This window comes from Argentina anserina, chromosome 4 (assembly GCF_933775445.1).
Source record: "Argentina anserina chromosome 4, drPotAnse1.1, whole genome shotgun sequence".
Lineage (NCBI taxonomy): Eukaryota > Viridiplantae > Streptophyta > Magnoliopsida > Rosales > Rosaceae > Argentina > Argentina anserina.
The window spans coordinates 18,453,027-18,471,958 of NC_065875.1; the positions used below are offsets into that span (position 1 = coordinate 18,453,027).

The 18,932-nt window shown below is 39.4% G+C and overlaps 1 protein-coding gene and 1 long non-coding RNA gene across 16 annotated transcripts in view; both read left to right on the plus strand.

Annotated features, from left to right (window-relative positions):
* Positions 1-9,141: 9,141 nt before the first annotated feature.
* On the plus strand, positions 9,142-14,969 carry LOC126790111 (DEAD-box ATP-dependent RNA helicase 46). The gene is made up of 8 exons (XM_050516250.1): positions 9,142-9,304; positions 9,441-10,479; positions 10,577-10,771; positions 11,182-11,250; positions 11,785-12,054; positions 12,164-12,514; positions 13,055-13,332; positions 13,454-14,969. The coding sequence occupies exons 2-8, from the start codon at positions 9,454-9,456 to the stop codon at positions 14,544-14,546; spliced, it is 3,282 nt and encodes a 1,093-aa protein (XP_050372207.1). The 5' UTR covers positions 9,142-9,304; positions 9,441-9,453; the 3' UTR covers positions 14,547-14,969.
* Positions 14,970-16,842: 1,873 nt separating this feature from the next.
* Positions 16,843-18,932, plus strand: part of LOC126791869 (uncharacterized) — a 35,431-nt gene continuing 33,341 nt past the window's right edge. For all 15 annotated transcript variants that reach the window (XR_007671875.1, XR_007671870.1, XR_007671861.1 and 12 more), the window contains exon 1: positions 16,843-18,229. This is a non-coding gene — a long non-coding RNA (uncharacterized LOC126791869). The remainder of the gene's footprint in view (positions 18,230-18,932) is intronic.

Consider the following 18,932-nt stretch of genomic DNA (forward strand, 5'->3'; position numbering starts at 1 on the left):
TGATCATAATGCAGACGAAAATACTGGTGAAAGTAACAATGTAAGAGATCAAGAGCAATCTCAAAGAAGGTATGCTAGTTGGACTAGGAAACCTAATGTTAGACTTGAGGGTTTGGAAACGTATACTCCAAAGCATCTACTTGGGAATATTACAACCTATGTTGCACGGATACGGACACGTGTGTCCGTATTCGACACGATACGATATGCGGACACGTCAAAATCTCAAGTGTCCGACTTGAACACGTGGTGGACACGTTAATTAAATTTTATATTAAAAATATAATTTCTAAAATTAAAACTTCGTCAATCCACATTCAAACAAAATTTCATAATCAAAACACATGATAAATAAAAAGAAGAGAACTAAATTTCACTCATCTCCATCAATACCATCTTCTTCAATGACTCCCACTTCAATATCATCATCATCACCAAACAAAACCGCCTCCAATTGTGGTTCATCAAGTGAAAGTTCGACAATCTCAAGTCTTCCAACATTAGTGTCCTCCAATGAATCAAACTCATCACCTCCAACATCCCACATTTTAGTGCTACCTTGATTGTGAAATAGCTGAACGATTAGCTCAACTTCACTAATGAATGGCCAAAAGTACTAAAGTCTGTTTACAGTGTTCACCAGAACTTTATGGCATTACAAAATACTCATATCTAGAAATAATGCATTCTATTTTGAACTTATATATCATGACAGTGAAGAGGAAACACGTACTCTATAATTTTCCGCTTCCCCCTGGCTGGCTTAAAAGATGATCCACTTGGGATGGGATAAGACTTGCTTGAAACAGAAAGGTCACTCGTAGAAGGTGCAGGTCATGATGGAAATTGCATAGGGGTAGTCCCTGACTTTGCAGGCTGTGGTGTTGGTATGTCACTTTGCAAACAAATTGATAAGACAACATCCACATCTGGGGTTGGACCTGAAAATTTCCAATCAAGAACATGATAAATGACTAAACAGGTTGATATAGCAATAAAAATCCATCACCATTGACTTTCCATGAAATTAAGAAAATAGATATTCAATGCAGAAGCAAACCAGTACTAGAAAATAAGATGTGTTGCCTAAGCACATCCCATTTTTGTCTAAAATTAGGGACTAGAAAAAAAAGTTCATAAATGCATATTCTCACTTTTATAAACCTGACACAGAAACACTTGAGGGAGAAAAGAACAAGAACCATCTCGGCTGCTGCACAAAGAAGATGCATATGACTGGGAAACTTAACATGCCATTACACCACCACTGCATTCCCATCCAATAAAAGGGAGGAAACAAAATGCTCCTTAGGGGGAAGGAAACACCAATAATATTTCATCAAGTAGACACTCAACTACCTCTCCCTTTACATCATCAAAGACCCTCATGTTTCTCAAATATTAAAAGATTGTTATCATAGCACATCACCCTAGCACCACCCTCGTATTATACACCCAAGATGCTCACCAGAACTAGACCTCTCAAGAATAACACCCCCTGCAACATTAGACAAAGATGCCTCTCTAAATGAACTAAGCTACGAAGTTTTTAAGATACATTACACTTGTATGCAGCAACTCATATTTATCCACCTCCAGACCCTCCAGTACTATAATCGGCATTAGCAGACCCGACATTAGCAGACCCGACATTAACAGACCCGGCGCTGGAACTAATAGGAGTTGATCTTCCACTCATGATCTTGAGGATCAAACAACACAATATGCTTAACAAACACCCAAAAGGAAACATAATAGAGAAGAAGAGAAAAGGAACATACCCAACAGAAGAAGAAGACTAGATGAAGATCGTGGAAAACGGGAAGTAATTCGGCGTATCCTTGATGAAGATCGTGGAAAATGGGGAAGCAACTCGGCTCAGAAAAGAGGTGAGCACCTCGGCGATGACGACCCCGCCCCCTTTCCTCTGCGTCTTTGATGAAGATCGAGGAAAACGAATGCGTCTGTGAAGGATGGATGACCTAATGTTTATGTTTTTTTTTCTGTTAAATCTCAATTATACCCTGTGTGTCCTTGTTATTTTCGTGTCCAACTCGGACACTCACGTGTCCACCGCGTGTCCAAAATCAGACACGCGTGTCCGAGCGTATTTGCGCATGTCCACGTGTCCAATACGCGTGTCCGTGTCTGACACGCGATACGCGATCATTTTCGCGTGTCCGTGCAACATAGATTACAACTCTTAACAAGGTAACTCACTCTCACTATGTGTTTCTAAATCAATTTTGTGCTTTTAGAGAACCTAAATCCTCTCAAGAAGCAAATCAGTCACAAGTATGGAGAGATGCTATGCAAGAAGAGTTGAAAGCTTTAAATGATAATCAAACTTGGAGTCTTATTCAACTTTCAATGGGTCACAAAGTTGTTGGAGCTCGATGGATATACAAGATCAAGTTTCACTCATATGGCACTATTGAACGCTACAAGGCCATATTGGTGGCGCGTGGATTCACTCAAACATTTGGAGTGGATTACAATTAGACTTTTGCACCTGTGACAAAGATGAATACTGTAAGAGTCTTACTTTCTGTAGCTATCAATAGTGGTTGGTCTCTTCATCAAATGGATGTCAAAAATGCTTTCTTACATGGAAATTTAGAGGAGGATGTTTACACGAGATTACCTCCAGGACATGATAAAGAGAATGAACCTGGTATTGTGTGCAAATTGCATAAAACTATTTATGGCTTGAAACAATCCCCAAGAGATTGGTATTCCAAGCTTAATTATGTTCTTCTCAAGTTTGGTTTTAAGAGAAGCCATGCTGACTCATCTATGTTCATAAGAAATAGAAGTGCTAGTAGGTTGATTGTTTTGGTGTATGTTAATGATTAGATCATTACTGGAGACAATCAGGATGAGATTGTGTCTCTTAAATCAACTATGGATTCCACATTTCCATTAAAGATCTTGGTTCTCTAAGGTATTTTCTTGGAATAGAGATGGATCATTCATCTTCTGGACTGTTTCTAAACTAAAGAAAGTATGTTGTGGATCTTTTGGAAGAAACTAATATGCAAGACAATAGCATTCCTCAGTCTCCACTTCCTAGAAACTAGAAACTTGATGATTTAGGAGAAGCTTTAATTGACATTTCTATGTATCAAAGCTTATTTATCTTACCATTACTCGTCTTGATATTTCTTATGATGTTAATTTGGTCAGCCAGTTCATGCATGCTCCCACATCCACTCACTTGCAGCTTGTTAAATGAATTTTGAGATATTTGAAAGGAAATGTCACTAACGGTATTTATATACAAAAGAATGGTCATTTCACTCTTGAGGGGGTTATTCAAATTCTGATTGGGCTGGAAATACATTGGATCGCAAGTCTACAACTGGTTATTGCACTTTTGTTGGTGGGAACTTAGTGACTTGGAAGAGTAAAAAGCAGTATGTGGTTGCAAGATCAAGTGTTGAAGCTGAATATAGAGCCATGACATCTGCAGCATGTGAGCTGATTTGGTTAAAAATCTTACTTCAAGATTTGAGGATTGTTTGTTCTTCTGCTATTACATTGCATTGTGATAACCAAGCAGTTATGCACATTGCTGCAAATCCAGTGTTACATGAACGTACCAAGCACATAGAGGTGGATTGTCATTTTATTCGACATCAAGTGCAGTCCAAGGTGTTTCAAACTACGTACATTCGATCTTGTGATCAATTGACAGATATTTTCACAAAATTTTTGTCTACAACCCAATTTAATCGTATGCTTGCCAAGCTTGGATCAAGAGACTCCCTCGATCCAGCTTGAGTAAGAGTATTAGAGGAGAACGTGCAGGGAGAACGTGCAACTTGGAGGAGAACATACAACAACATGCAGCTTGGATGAGAACATGTAACAACATGCAGTCATGTGAGGCACAACAATGATGAACATGACAGTAACATGTCTACACATAATCATCACAAAGAACATGGCCATGGCTGTGTGAGGCACAAAAATTTGATCGATCATCTGCTATATATATATGAGCCACTGGCTTAATTAGCTAAAGTGAACATAGACATTGTCCTAATTCTTTCTTCACGTCTATCTTAATGAAAAGATCAATGAAGTTTATATGCCAAAAACTTGTTGGTTGTTTATCTAGCAATCAAAAGATAGCTAATTACAACAAATTAAACCCTGCAAGTGTACAGATTCAAGCATAATATAGCAAATAAGCAGGGGTCGAATCCACAGAGACTTCGTATCAATTGTGCTAATCAATTTTAATAACTAACCAAGCGACTAACTTAACGCACTCACACACACACAATCTGGGGGTTTTGGTTTGAGTTCTTGAAAAAAAAATCAAATGAAAAAATAGATGAACGAATTCAACTGTGAGTCAAACTTGGCAAACAATGAAGTGAACTAGCTAGGACTCCTATCCACCACCAGACTTGTAATTAGTCACAATAAGAGTGAAAATCAGAACATATCTTTATGGTGAAAACATTCACAACCAAGTCATGACATCTAACTATAGTTGTTTTATTCTCTCTTGCTTCATACATTCCGTGTATGACATCTACAGCAGATTTTAGATCTTCAAATGCAACTTAGCATGGCATTTACTCAAGCTAGCAAATGAAAACTCATTAAGCTCTAAGAGAATCTGAATGTCACAAGAACCCCAATACATGGTATTTGTAATTGAATTTCAAGAATTGATTTCCCAATGAATGCTACAAACAATCCAATTGCTGCGGAATAAAGCATAATAACATGAATATTTAATTATACTCTTCGACATATTAATCTAATTAAAGCTTCTAAGATGCGTCCATACATAGAAACATAAACAAGATTGCAATTTAATCTAGAGAAATCAAAATCACCAACTAAATATAAAACTGAAATTCATCTTAATTATGAACTGAAAACATGTCTGGGGCTTCAAGTAAAGCCCTAACTACAAAAGAGTTTAGCTACTCATGACTAAATGGAATTCAAATTCATGAATCAAAAATGAAGAAATTGAAAGATGAGCAGAATATAAGAACCCGGAATCCTTGAAGCTTTTCTTTCTTCTTCCCGTCTGTTTTTCTCCTCCTCTTTGCCTCCCAAAACTCTGATTATATAGAAGTGATGCACACATGGAGTAAAGAAGTGGAGTAATTTGCAATTAAACTTCTGCCCATGCATTCACTATGAAAGTTTCAGTTTTCCTCTTTAATTTTCGTCAGTTTCAACTTCTTGTAACTCTTGTCTTCAATTCCTCATCAATTGTTTGAGTTGGAAACCCACTCAATTGCCCCACTCTCTCTAACTGATCAAACTTTAAGTGAAAAGACTGATTGGTGTGGCTGTTTCTGAGAAGAGAAGCATCAGTGGTATGGTTTGATGGTTGCAGAGGAGATGAACGGAAGAGAAGGGAAAATGTTTCTCTCCTCTTTTTGTTAAATAATTACCAATGAGTTGGCTGCACCACTTGGACTTAAAAGTTAAACTTAATAACCCAACTCCATCTTCAATCAGCCCATGATTATCTAATTTTGTAACTCTTTTCGCAGCTGACTTTCTAGTGATTAAAATACCATAACTTCCTCTACGAAGCTCTAAATCACGAACCGTAAAATGCTCTGGAAAGCTAACAGCCATATATTTCCAACGGTAAAAGGCTCATTCACTAATTCCATCTTGACTGCTCCCAGTAATTCGGCAAAGTTGACTGTTCAGAATGGGCAGATTCTCACAAATGCTTTGTTTTTGCTCTTTTTCATTCTATGACTACACAAACACTAAATAATATTAGACACAATAACTTGCTTAAGAACATGCACAAGCCCAAGAGTTAGAGCATCTAAATGTGTCAAATAATGAACACATCAGTTTTAGTTATTGAAATTTGTATTTCTCAAGTTCTTGTTCATTTCAGTTCCTTTGATTCCATATTTCTTCAGGGAATTTCGGTCTGATTATGTCTTTGGTTGTAAATCTATTAGGGTTTTGTCTCTGAACAAAATGTTTACGGTTATCAGACCACCCTCCATTGATTGTTCTTCGAATCTCGAAGTCTCGAAGTTGTATCATGTCGAAATACCGGACGATGGATTTTTCAAGTGGATTTCATCACATTAAGGAATGCATCAAAAAATTAAACCTTATTGAAGTTCATGGATTTCGGAATTGTTCCATCAAAAGCTCTTCGAATTCCTTGAAATCGTTGAGTATTTTTTGTGGTCCGATTATTTACCATCTTGATATCTCTTATGCGAAACTTGAATCCATCAATCTCAACTCAGGGTTAGGTTGTTCGTTGGGACCAAATAAATAGAGGGTAAGCATAACTGCTCCAAACCTGAAGTCACTGACGTGGTTGAGAACTCTGTGGCATTGCCAAAATCTGGGAGAGTTCTTGAGCTTAGAAAAAGCTACTATTATGTGGTTGTGGTCGAAACTTGATGAAGCGAATGCTCTTGAAATTGACCATGTTTGTAAGCTTCTCGGGAGTATGAGCAGGGTCAAGTTTCTGGACTTAAGTAAGGAGGTGATTATGTTTCTATTCAAGGTAGAGTTTACACCAGCACGATGGGCCTGTCATTTGAGAATTTCTCGTATGATTTTAAGGGATGACACAGTCCCAGCTATGGTCTCTCTTCTTAAAGCAATGCCACACTTGCGTGCTGTGCACATAGGGGCCGACAAGAGTGAACCATGCTCCGATTCTAATTCATCTGCATTTCACATGCAATATTGGATATTGCAGAAGCTGGAGTTTATAAACCACCTGAAGGAGGTAAGCATAGAGATCTCCGGCGGGTCAAACGGAATCACATTCGTAAGGTATATGCTCGAAAATGCTCGACATTTGGAGAAGATTGCCATACATCATTTGGTAGAGCATCCAATGCCGTAAGGGAATTGAAAAGTAGGATGGTTTCCGATGCTGAAGTCGTCTTTCATGAAAGGATGGACTACAATGAGCACAATGACAACATAGAGGACGTGCCTATTTCCAGACCCAAGAAGAAGCAGTCTAATGTTAGAAGGGAGATGACAAGAAGGAGGGTTAGGGTTTCAGATGATGAAGTTATCTTTCAAGAAAGGATGGACTACAATGAGTACAATGACAGCATAGAGGACGTGTCTAGCCATTTCCAGACCCAAGAAAAAGCAGTCTAATGTTAGAAGGGAGATGACAAGGAGGGTTAGGGTTTCCGATGATGAAGATGTCTTTCAAGAAAGGATGGACAACAATCACAAGATTCACTACACAGGGGAGAGGCCTATTTACATCCCCGAATTTGTTCCTGGGCAAAAGTGTGGATCAGACCCAGTTTTCAAGATTCACCCCCATGCCCACATTATCATTATTCACCCACATACCCAAATCTTCATCATAGGTATGGGTATCTACCGTATTTATAGATTTCGCCATGAAGAAAAATCACTTAGGCATACTCTATATGATCTTTAGTCTCTTAATTGTGGTTCACTTCTCTTGGCAATACCAATTGTAATTCTACCGAGTGATACACGATTCTTTTCTTAACAAATTCTGATATTGCTTTCCTAATGCATTTCAGACGGAAAAAGGGTTGGAATCACACTTGTGTGTTATTCAAGCCCCCTCCTTAATTTCTTCACTAATTTAATTACTTTAAGCCTATCCATGGTTAATATCCTAGAGACATGGATTTTTGTAGATATATCGTGCATGATATTGATGCCCTCATATTCATAGTACAAATGCTCGTGTACATACTTTGATCGATCTTATTATTGCCATTCGTCTTCAGCTCATGTTCTTACTAACATAAAGGGAAGTGGCGATCGGGTGGATGTTCATGTTTCTCTTAGAACCGAAAAACCACTATGTTGTCCGGTAATCGGAGACGATGAATTGAAGGACCAAGAACGTACAGTGAACTAAAACGTATGTGAAAACATGAATATAGGAATAGACTTCAGCGAAGTTCGTCGTCCTTTATATAAGCTTGACGAGTTTATCGATTCATCACTCCAAAATGTAGTGTCTTTCATTGTACGAAACATGGGCAACGAGTCTAAGCAAGCTGAAATTTTCAAAGGATGAAATGCTTTTCCATAATCAATACTTCAATAGTACAACGTAACTAACGTACCCGGCCTCTTTCAGAATTGACCAATTTATGGATATATACATGATTTTCCTTCAATTCCGGTGCAAAGATTACAAACTAATACCGATAAAGAGGGAGACCAACAAGACATTGCTACTTTCTCTGATAGTATTAGCATTTTGTATCTGTATCTATAGAATACTTGAAATCATCCCTAGCAAGCAAAAAGAGAAAATAACCAATTTTGACATACTCATGGATGTATGTACAAATTCATATATACTTCATCTGATAGATGTATGTCACACTTCGTTGAAAGCTCTCTCAGGGAAGTACTCAAGTACAAATGTACAATTATCAATTATGTACATTCGCCATATATGTAACCCTTTGCCAGATTCAGCTTTTCACAAATTTCATGCACTGCTAAAGCTTATTTCACATCCGGCCAAAGCTTGTATCAAGGTATGATTAACTTGGTGAAAGAGCGCCGAGGGACAAAAATATCCAACTCCGATCCACACCACAGGCTCGGCTTACTCACTCGTCCTCTCTAATGGACTTTGTGACCCCTATTTATTTTTGATGTTCATATACAAGTACATAAAAGACTTCTAAAATGCACGTTATGCACACAAAATCTTGCAAATGTTAATCGACTCATTGGATGTGAGTAAGGTCAGATAAACAATATTAATTGTGAATCATAACATTTCATGCTGCATAACATGCATTGGAGCACCTTAGACAAACCCTCTAAAGTGACATATTCATTCAACAATGTCACAAGGGTAGAACAAGAATGATGGCTAGAATGTAAAAAATTGAACAGGTAAAAGTAAGATTTAGCCAAAAGTAAATACTATCCGACATTAGATATTTACGAATTTTCGTTTCTTCTCAAAACAAAAAAAAAAACAAAAAACATTAGATATTTACGAGAGTTCACACTTAATTAAACCTGGACCATCGATGCAGCAGATAACAACCCGCCATAACCTACACATCTACAAAACCCGATCGTATATAAGGTCTGTTTCCATCAGAACCCTCGGCTTTTGGGTATACTTCTCTTATTTCCACTCGGAGCCACACACAGAGAGGCCACACAGTCCACCATAAAACCACCTTCGCGCCGCGCCCAGATTTAGGGTTTGTCAAATCCCGCTCTCATTGATTATCACCCAACAAATTCATCACATACAGAACCCTCTGCCCTCAACCGGGGTATCTTCCACCAGGTATGTATTGCTTTCTAGGGTTTTTCTGTTTTCAAATCTACAAGTTTTATACGAATTAAATTGTTCGTGGTACGTTGTGAATTACCCAAGTACATAAACAGAACTAGTTGAATGTTCGGTTTTGATGGGATTGTAGATAAGCAGTGGGCATGGCAACAGCGGAGGCAGCCTCCGGGCCACGGTATGCCCCGGATGATCCGACTCTGCCGAAACCTTGGAAGGGCTTAATTGATGGCAGCACCGGCGTGTTGTACTATTGGAATCCGGAAACCAACATTACTCAGTACGAGAAGCCGGCTTTGGCTGCGCTCGCCACCACTCCCAAGATGGCTGCGATTCCGAATGGGGCTGTGCCTCAACAGCACGGGCATTTGATGGGGCAACAGGTGTATACCCAACAGCAGAGTTTGCAGGCTGTGCAACAGATTGGACAAGTGGCGCAGCAGCATATGATGCAGCATCCGAGTCAGCAGATGATGCAGCATCCGGGTCAGCAGGTGAACCCGGCATCAGCGCAGCAGGGAGGACAGCAAGCTCCCCACCCACTGGGTCAACAAGTGCCACAAAGTCAGAACTCACAAGTGCCTCAAGCGCAAGTGCAGCAATATTCACATCAGCAGCAACTGCAGTATATGGCTTATCAGCACAGCAGTCTTCCCCAGGGGCAGCAACAGACTCCGTATAGTGCACAAGGGCAAGCATCTGCAAATCAACAACCTGCATACGCACCTAGAGAGGAGCATGATTATCAGCACAGAAATCAAAGTGGTTTTTCTCCTTCTCAGTTTCAACAAGTGGGGGCCTCATCTGTGCAGAATCCCCCTACCGGGAATTCTTTAGTACAAATGCCACCGAGAGCTGTTCATCCCACTCAACCCCAGAAATTCGGTTTGGGAAATATGCAACAGCCTTCTTCTTTTGGCCACCAGCAACAATCAGGAACTGACCTGGTGCACCATCAACATGGTTCTAGGTTTCAAAATCAAATGGACCCAGCAATGATTCATGGTCAGCAGTCTAATATGCCTCCTCTTGGTTCAAGGAGGAGTGTTGAAAATAATTTACAGGGTAGAGTTGGAAATGAATATTACTCAAATGGTAACTATGAAGGGCCAACGGTCACTCAGCAGGCAAAGCTTGCAGCTATGCCAGTGACAACTGCAAGAAGTCAGCAGGTATATTTAAATTACTCGGCTGTTCATTTGTGCATCCTGATTGTATTGTACTTCTATGTCCACCTTTGATAAATGATGTTGTTCCTACTTCTTTCAGGATATGGGAATCAGTGGTGTCCCATTTCAAAACCCTGCACCTAGTCAGGGCATGCATAACATGTACAGTCATGCAACAGGTGGTCCTCCATTCTCAAACAATGCTCTGGTGAAGCCTTCATACGTCGGACCAACAAATGTTCCTGGCCTCTCACCCGTTCAAGCTTATCTTCAACAATATGAAGTTTCTGCAACGGTTTGTATTTGTTTCTCAGCTGTTATCAGTTTGTATGAATTTTGAAATGCTCATCTTATTCTAAAGAGACAAATGCGGAAAAGGGTTTTCCCTGAGCCTGTTGACTATTAGCTAAAAAGATTGGTAATGTTTATAGGAAAATGAAAGAATTGGGTTGTGCTGAACATAAATCGGTAACACTGTGTTTATGGTCTGTTTTTTTTATGAAGTTCATGTGAAGTTTGTGCATTGATAACATTCATTACTGCTCAAGAAAGTTCATATGAAGTTCTGGCAAAATAATCGTCTGGCATTGCAAATTGGACCCACTTGTCATGCTGGTCCTTTACAGTTTGTGGTTCTTCAAAATATAATAGCATGTTAACCATTATTGACGCTAATGACCTCAGTGATGAATTTTAATTTTATAGGGTGACAATGTTCCTGCACCATTCATGACTTTTGAAGATACTGGCTTTCCGCCGGAGATACTGAGAGATGTAAGTTGTACATGTCAGAATTTGTTCCACCCTTCCTCTGCTTTGAGAACCGTTTTTTTTCTAGGATAGTAAATCAGTTATGACATCTGTGCCATTCCAATCTTTTATAATTATTTAGTTTACTACTTTTGAACTCATGAGTTCTCACTTGTCGCAGGTGCGATATCTGCTCCGGAGGTGGAGCATATGTCGTACGCTGCATTGCTATTGGCACATTTACACATGCAACAACTGTTCTCATTTTGGGAGGCTGCAAAATGAACTGTTGGAGCCTTTCTTGTGCATCTTCTAAAGGGTGGTTGGCCCTTCATCCAAATCACACCTGATGTGACTGGGATTTATTCATTAAATGGCTCCACATCTTATGTCTTTATGCCTTCTTTTGTTGCCTCCAGTTGCTTCTGTAAGCAACCACATACCCATGGGCTTTTATGTTATCTTTTTGTATGATAATATCTAATGTTGCTGGATGTCATCCTGTATCATGAAGTATTACCCAACTTTTTTATGATCAGACCTATTTTATTATTTCAGATATATTCTGCTGGCTTTGCATCTCCGACACCAATTCAAGCACAAACGTGGCCTATTGCTCTTCAAAGTAGAGATATAGTAGCTATTGCAAAGACAGGCTCTGGAAAAACATTGGGCTATTTGATGCCTGCCTTCATGCTTCTTAGACAACGCCGTAACAATTCTCAGGATGGGCCGACAGTGTTGGTTTTGGCTCCAACAAGGGAGCTTGCAACACAAATTCAAGAGGAGGTTTTGAAATTTGGCCGAGCTTCCAGGATATCCTGCACGGTGGGTGCTCTTTACTTGATGTTCTTGCACAATACTTCCATTTCTTATAAATTTAATTTGGTGTTATACTTATATTTTTTCTTTTACTCTGATTGAATTCCATATCTAGTGCTTGTATGGTGGAGCTCCAAAGGGTCCTCAGCTAAAAGAATTAGATCGTGGAGCAGATATAGTTGTTGCAACTCCTGGTCGACTCAATGACATACTGGAAATGAGGAAAATCAATCTGGGCCAAGTATCCCTTCTTATACTTGATGAGGCAGATCGGATGCTTGACATGGGATTTGAACCTCAAATTCGTAAAGTTGTGAATGAAATACCTTCACGCAGACAGACTCTAATGTTCACAGCAACCTGGCCTAAAGAAGTAAAAAAAATAGCAAGTGATCTTCTTGTTAATCCGGTCCAGGTGAATATTGGCAACGTTGATGAGCTTGCTGCAAATAAGTCTATCACTCAGGTAAGTTCTTATATACTGTGTCTTTTATAGGTCTTCAATAATTTAGAGAACCTTTCTGATACCCTAAATATGATTTTAAGCTTCGAGTTATCTCATCTTTTGTACAATAGTGAATGTGTTTAGAATGTTGGGTTCTGATGTGGTTCAGCAAATTTCCAAGTGAAAATTTGCTATATAGCCTTGTCAGCGGTTCTTATACTTTAGTACATGGAGGGTGAAAAAGTATTAGTATTATGGCCAGACATTTTAAAGCTATGATGAGATAGATTATGATTATTGTTATTAAAATAAGGTATGAACAGTTTTTGCCAAGAATTGAAACAATAATGAACAGACATCTGATTTTTTTATGATCTGCGTTGACTGTAATAGATCAGATACAACTCCTGGCCGTTCTTACTTTGAACTCCTTTTTTTGTATATGATGCGTATAATTTTAAAGAGCTTGCATGTGATATGGTATCTCTATTGGAAGAAATTCTTGTTTGGGACCCTTGCGATTTCAGAAGAAGATTAATCTTTATGTTTTGAAAAATTCAGTATGTTGAAGTTGTCCCTCAAATGGAGAAAGAGAGGCGCTTGGAGCAGATCCTTAGAACACAGGAACGAGGTTCTAAAGTTATTGTGTTTTGTTCCACGAAGAGGTTGTGTGATCAGCTTACACGTAATATTGGTCGTACCTTTGGGGCTGCTGCCATTCATGGTGACAAATCTCAAGGTGAGAGAGACTATGTCTTGAATCAGTTCCGTAGTGGAAAGTGCCCAATCTTAGTTGCAACAGACGTCGCCGCCCGTGGGCTTGACATCAAAGATATAAGGTTAGTTGATCATATTTTTGCATTTCTTGCTGATTTATAGTTAGCCTATAAGTGCGTGGCTATGTAACCTTGTTATTATCTGAAATTATTGTGCTTACCTTTCGAGTGTCTCATGTTACAGGGTGGTGGTTAACTATGATTTTCCTAATGGGGTTGAAGATTATGTTCACCGTATTGGACGTACTGGGAGGGCTGGGGCAACTGGGATCTCGTACACCTTTTTCTCTGAGCAGGACTGGAAATATGCAGCTGATTTAATAAAAGTTCTTGAAGGAGCTAACCAGCAAGTGCCCCCAGAGGTACGAGATATTGCTCTGCGTGGTGGGCCTGGTTTTGGCAAGGACAGGGGTGCAATGAACCGTTTTGACTCTGGTAGCGGTGGCGGAATGAGGGATGGGGGCTTTGGCGGTCGTGGTGGCATGAGGGACGGGGGTTATGGTGGTCGTGGTGGCATGAGGGACGGGGGTTATGGTGGTCGTGGTGGCATGAGGGAAGTGGATGGCAACTTTGGTGGACGTGGTGGCATGAGGGATGGCAACTTTGGTGGTCCTAGGGATGGGGCTGTTAACAACCGCGGTGGAAGAAATGATTTCTTTGGCGGGCGTGGAAACAGGGGCCGGGGATTCAGGGGTCCTGGTGGTGGTCAAGCTGGTTTTGGTAGAAATGACCGTGGCTCAAATGATCGGTACGACAATATGGATACCCGTGGAAGGGGAGGTGGTCATGGAAGATTTGATAATAGAATTGATCATGCTGATAGGGGCAGAGGCAGAATTCGGAGCCCTGAAACAGTTCGAACATGGGGAGGTTATAGCAGTAGTCGGAGTCGGAGCCGAAGCCGTAGTAGAAGCCGTAGCCGAAGCCGAAGTCGCAGTTATCGTCAAAAGAGCCGGAGTTGGACAAGGAGTCGTAGTAGGAGTCGTAGTCGGAGCTATAGCCGTGGTCGTGGACGTAGCTATAGCGCTAGCCCTAGTCGTCGTCGGAACCGTAGTCGCAGTCCTAGTTATGAAAGATATGACAGACCCCGTGATCAGAACATTGATAAGGAGGAACCTGCAATTCCAAAAACTGAGGTTCCATCTCAACCAGGAATGTCTCCCATGTCCCCTGGCACACTAGTTGAAGCATCTCCAAGTACCAAGATTCAGGGGGAATTTCCAGTGGTTAAGGAAGAAATTAAACAGGAGCTGGAAGATGCCCATATCACTCAGTGACTGTTCAGTCAATTTGTGACCATTTCATTCTGTGGTAACTAGTGTGGTTGGTTGATGTTCGTTTTGCTTCATTAAGTGGCTTGTTGATCGCCATATATGCATCTGGTTTCGTAGGAAGATCTTTGCAGCAAATTGGAGTTGAAGATGCCTGGATTTCATTGTGACAAATTGGAGTTGGAGCTGCTGGACTATTACTGGGGACGTGAGTGAGGTCTTGTAGGACACATCAAATAGCTCTAGGGAAAGCTCTTTTGCCTGCTATTATGATCATACTACAGTTAAATTCAGTCATTGCTGGGACAGCGAATTAATATTATTTGTGCCTACAAAATTGTGTTAGACAAGTAGTGCACCTACCTACATACTGTCAAAGCGATTCAGATGTTCTTATTTTACTAGAGATTGTCACCAGATTTTATTTTTCTCAGAGATGCTTTGATTATTTTTATCATACAGAACTTTCTGTTTCTATTTTACCTCGTATTGAAGTTCAAACATTGATTAACCAAAAAAAAAAGCATCGAGGGTTTATTGACACAGTTCTCATATATTAATAATATTATCAAAATCACATTTTCTTGACCAAAATGGGAGCACCTGTATACGATGTGCAGCAAGGTATTGATTTCAACCTCCTATTTATTATAAATTTTTGGATTTCACTCGCCTCATAATGACATTATTATTGGCCAATAAACGAGCCAATATTGTAATATAAGTTCACATTTAAAACGAAACCTTTCAGGTAGGCTATAAATGGCGCGAGGGACGAAGTGATCGAGACTTGGAGAGCCTCTTCGGAACCCCAAATCTGAATCTGCATTTAGTTCTGTAATGACCGTATGGCCACCATAACACTCACACCACACCTTTATCTCTCTACCGTAAGTTTCTCAGTATTTTTCCCTTTTGCATTTTACATTTCCCTGTGGCATTCAAGGTTCTTGGCCAATTTCTCCATAAACGAATACGGACGTCACAGGCCTGCATATCAATTTTACGTTACGGTAATTCCTCATCTTTCACAGCAATGATGAGTCTTTGATGCTTGCTTGCTAATGAAGATCACTATGCTGTAACGGTCTGTGATCAATTTTTGAATTTGTTGTGATCAATCTCATAGTGCCTGGATTGTTTCATCTCTTTTGCTTGTTATGGAAATTAGTCTTCTATGGATATGCAGTATTTGTCTGTGATTAGTGATCTACAAAATGTCTGTTAACAATGTTGGAGAAAATGTGTTTTCTGACTTCAATCGGGCTATTTTGGATTATATCAGACACAAGATGGGGCTGTCTTTCACCAAACTTCTCAGCAGACTTTTTGCTAAGAAAGAGATGCGTATTCTCATGGTGGGTCTTGATGCGGCTGGGAAAACCACCATTCTGTATAAGCTCAAGTTAGGCGAAATCGTGACCACCATTCCAACCATTGGTATATGTCTTGCACATTTCTAATCCAAATGAATCAAATTTCTATTTTCTTAATTAACTTGCTTCTGATTGAGGTATCCAAGGGCACATATGAATGGTTTTGTACACTTTTCATGACCTTGAACGGATGTTGTAATCATCTATGGATATGAGTGTTGCTTATTACATTTGGGCAGGATTTAATTTGTTCATAAGTTATTAATCATTATTATATGTAAATATATTCTTAGGAGAGATAATAATGTAACTTGATAAAAAATAATTTTTTTCAGTAAAAATAACTTAATAAAGAATAAACTTTAAAAAATATATATATATATATATATATTTTTTACAGTTGTTGATTTACTCCCTCACAATCTCTATAATTAAAAGAAACTATTAGATCATAATCTCAACACATATGAAAAATATTAGGCTACTATCATTCTTACACACACCCCTTGGATCAGTCGGAAAAATTACATGATTTGCATCGCTTGTTTCGTTTCAGTTACTGAATTTTTTTTACCCTCATGTATTTGCAGCTTTGCGCTGAAGATTCGAGACACATCGCAATGTTTATCTTAAAATTCAGCTAATATGCTGACTTGGTCAACAACCGACATAAAGAGTGTCGGTGCGTGTAGGTCACGAAAATAATGTTATCTTTTTAGGAAAAGGAGAAACAAAACGTTGCGTTGGGTTCACGTCGTAACAAACCGCCTCAAAAATACCGCGTTTTCCAGCAACCTTTCTTGACTTCAAATCCGACCGTCCATCTGTCCACCACCGCTTTAATCCTATCCCTCCATGTTGTCCCCCACTCCCTATAAATGAGCCCAATTGGCTCCTCCCATTCTTCATTCATACGCGCGCAACCAGGTTCTGAACTTTTTCATCCTCCTTCAGATTCCTTCCTTTGGTTTTTAGATATCTGTTTCGTTTCTGGTTTATGATTCTGTGCTCTTAGGGTTTCGTCTTTTAATTCAGCGATGGCTGCCGATGTTGTAGAGCCACGGTGTATTGGTTTTGACGGTTAATTCGTTCCTTCATTCTCTTATGGATTCGTTTGCATGAATCGATATCTTAATCGAGATCGATTGTGGTTTTGTGTTGCTGTGATTTAAGATTGGACTGGTTTTGACGGCGATGGCTGTTTAGGTCCATATATAACCAAAGATCGGCTGTTTGGTTTGCAAAGATCGAATTATTGCTTCATTAGTTTGTTTATTTCTTCCGAGAATCTGCCTGATTCAATAGAGTTGCGATGCATCACGGTTTTATTGATGTGTTATTAGGATTTGGCCAGTGGAGGGTGCAGACCGTACACATAACCAAGACACAGCATCGGCTTTGATCGGATTAACCAGGATTAATTATCTAAATTTTACATATATTTTAAACTTTTGAACCTCTTTAAAAACTTGATGATTGGATTTTGATGGAGATCGGCTGTGGCTTTTGGTTGTGTGGTGTAGGATTTGGTTGGTTTGGTGAAGGCTGTCTGAAGTCAAAGATTGGTTTGTTAATCGGCTTATTGGTTTCAGAGATTCTCTTTGGTTTCTTTCAATTTCTGCCTGATTCGATATGAATTGTGATGGGTCACGGTTCTGTTGATGTTGTGTTGTTTTAGGATATGGCTGGACAAGTCTGCAATCCGTACAATTATGAGCAGCAGAGGATCGGCTTTGGGTGATCGGTTTAACTAATCCCAAATTGGCTAATATTACGTACTTTTTAAAATTTAAAACTACTTTGAAACTATTATATGAAGATCGGCTGTGGTTTTGTTGGTGTGGTGTGATTTAGGATACGGCTGGTTGGATGATGGTTACCAAGGGTCTAACATGGATTTGTAAATCGGGTTAATTGGTTACAGTATTTTGAGTTGTGGTTTGATTTCATTACTCTGTTTCTGCGTGATTCGATATGGATTGTGATTCATCACGGTTCTATTGATGTGTGTTTAGGATTTAAACGGTGAAGGCTATGGGCAGATCTTCAGCGCTTATCGGTTTACATGGATTTGAATCTTGCTAATTCTACCTTCCTCAATAGTTATTTGCTCTTTTGTCTGCCAACAGATATTGACTTATGGATGTATTGTGTTCTATTTGGCTTAGGATACTGGCTCTGTTGTGGCAGCGAGGAATTGTTGTTCCCACCTTATTTCGGTTTCAGTGATCAACTCATGTCTTCTCTATATTTTTCGGAACCTTTGTATTTGCTATATCCGAGTGGATCAAGTATCTCCTTGTTCTGTTTTAGGTTGTGCTGGTATTGGCCGGTGATGGCTAGTGAGCAGATGTCGCATCTCCTGTGTTTCAGCTCTGTTATTGTTTCTGAACCTAAATAATTCCATCATTTCATTCTTGCCCAATCCCTATTATGATTCTGATGTAAGGATTTGATTGGTCTCTTGGTAGGTGCATATGATGCTGGGCAGAGCTTTGTTCGTCAAATATAATTGGTTTGAAGTTTAACTTGTTTCTTTCAAAATATCTCCTTTGAATCAGTTTAGATAGATGTGTTTTTTTTATTGGTGTTATGTAGGACAACTTCAGAATTTTGGCTGCGGTGTTCGCATTGGCAATAATAGCAAAGAGTCCGGTTTTTATTTGGTTCCATTGGTCAAACCATACCTTATTGTCTTATCTTCTTTCGTTTTGTAGAATTTCTTTAACTTGAATTTAATTGTAATTTAGATGTATTGTGGTTTTTGTTGTCTAACATGGGAGTGGATTGTGTTGGTGGTTCTGCAGGAGTATATAAATCAGTTTGTGTTGGTGCTCTTGATGGTGGTTTGTGCTATTCATTTTGTTGATGTGTCCCAGGACAGGTTTACGCCAAGTTAGAGTTGTGCTGATCTTATTGATTACTGGTTTCTATTTGTTCTTTTCTTTATCCCTCCAGACCTTGGTTGTTTTTACTTTCTCCGGGCTCATTCTATACTCGATTTCCTCTTTTGTGG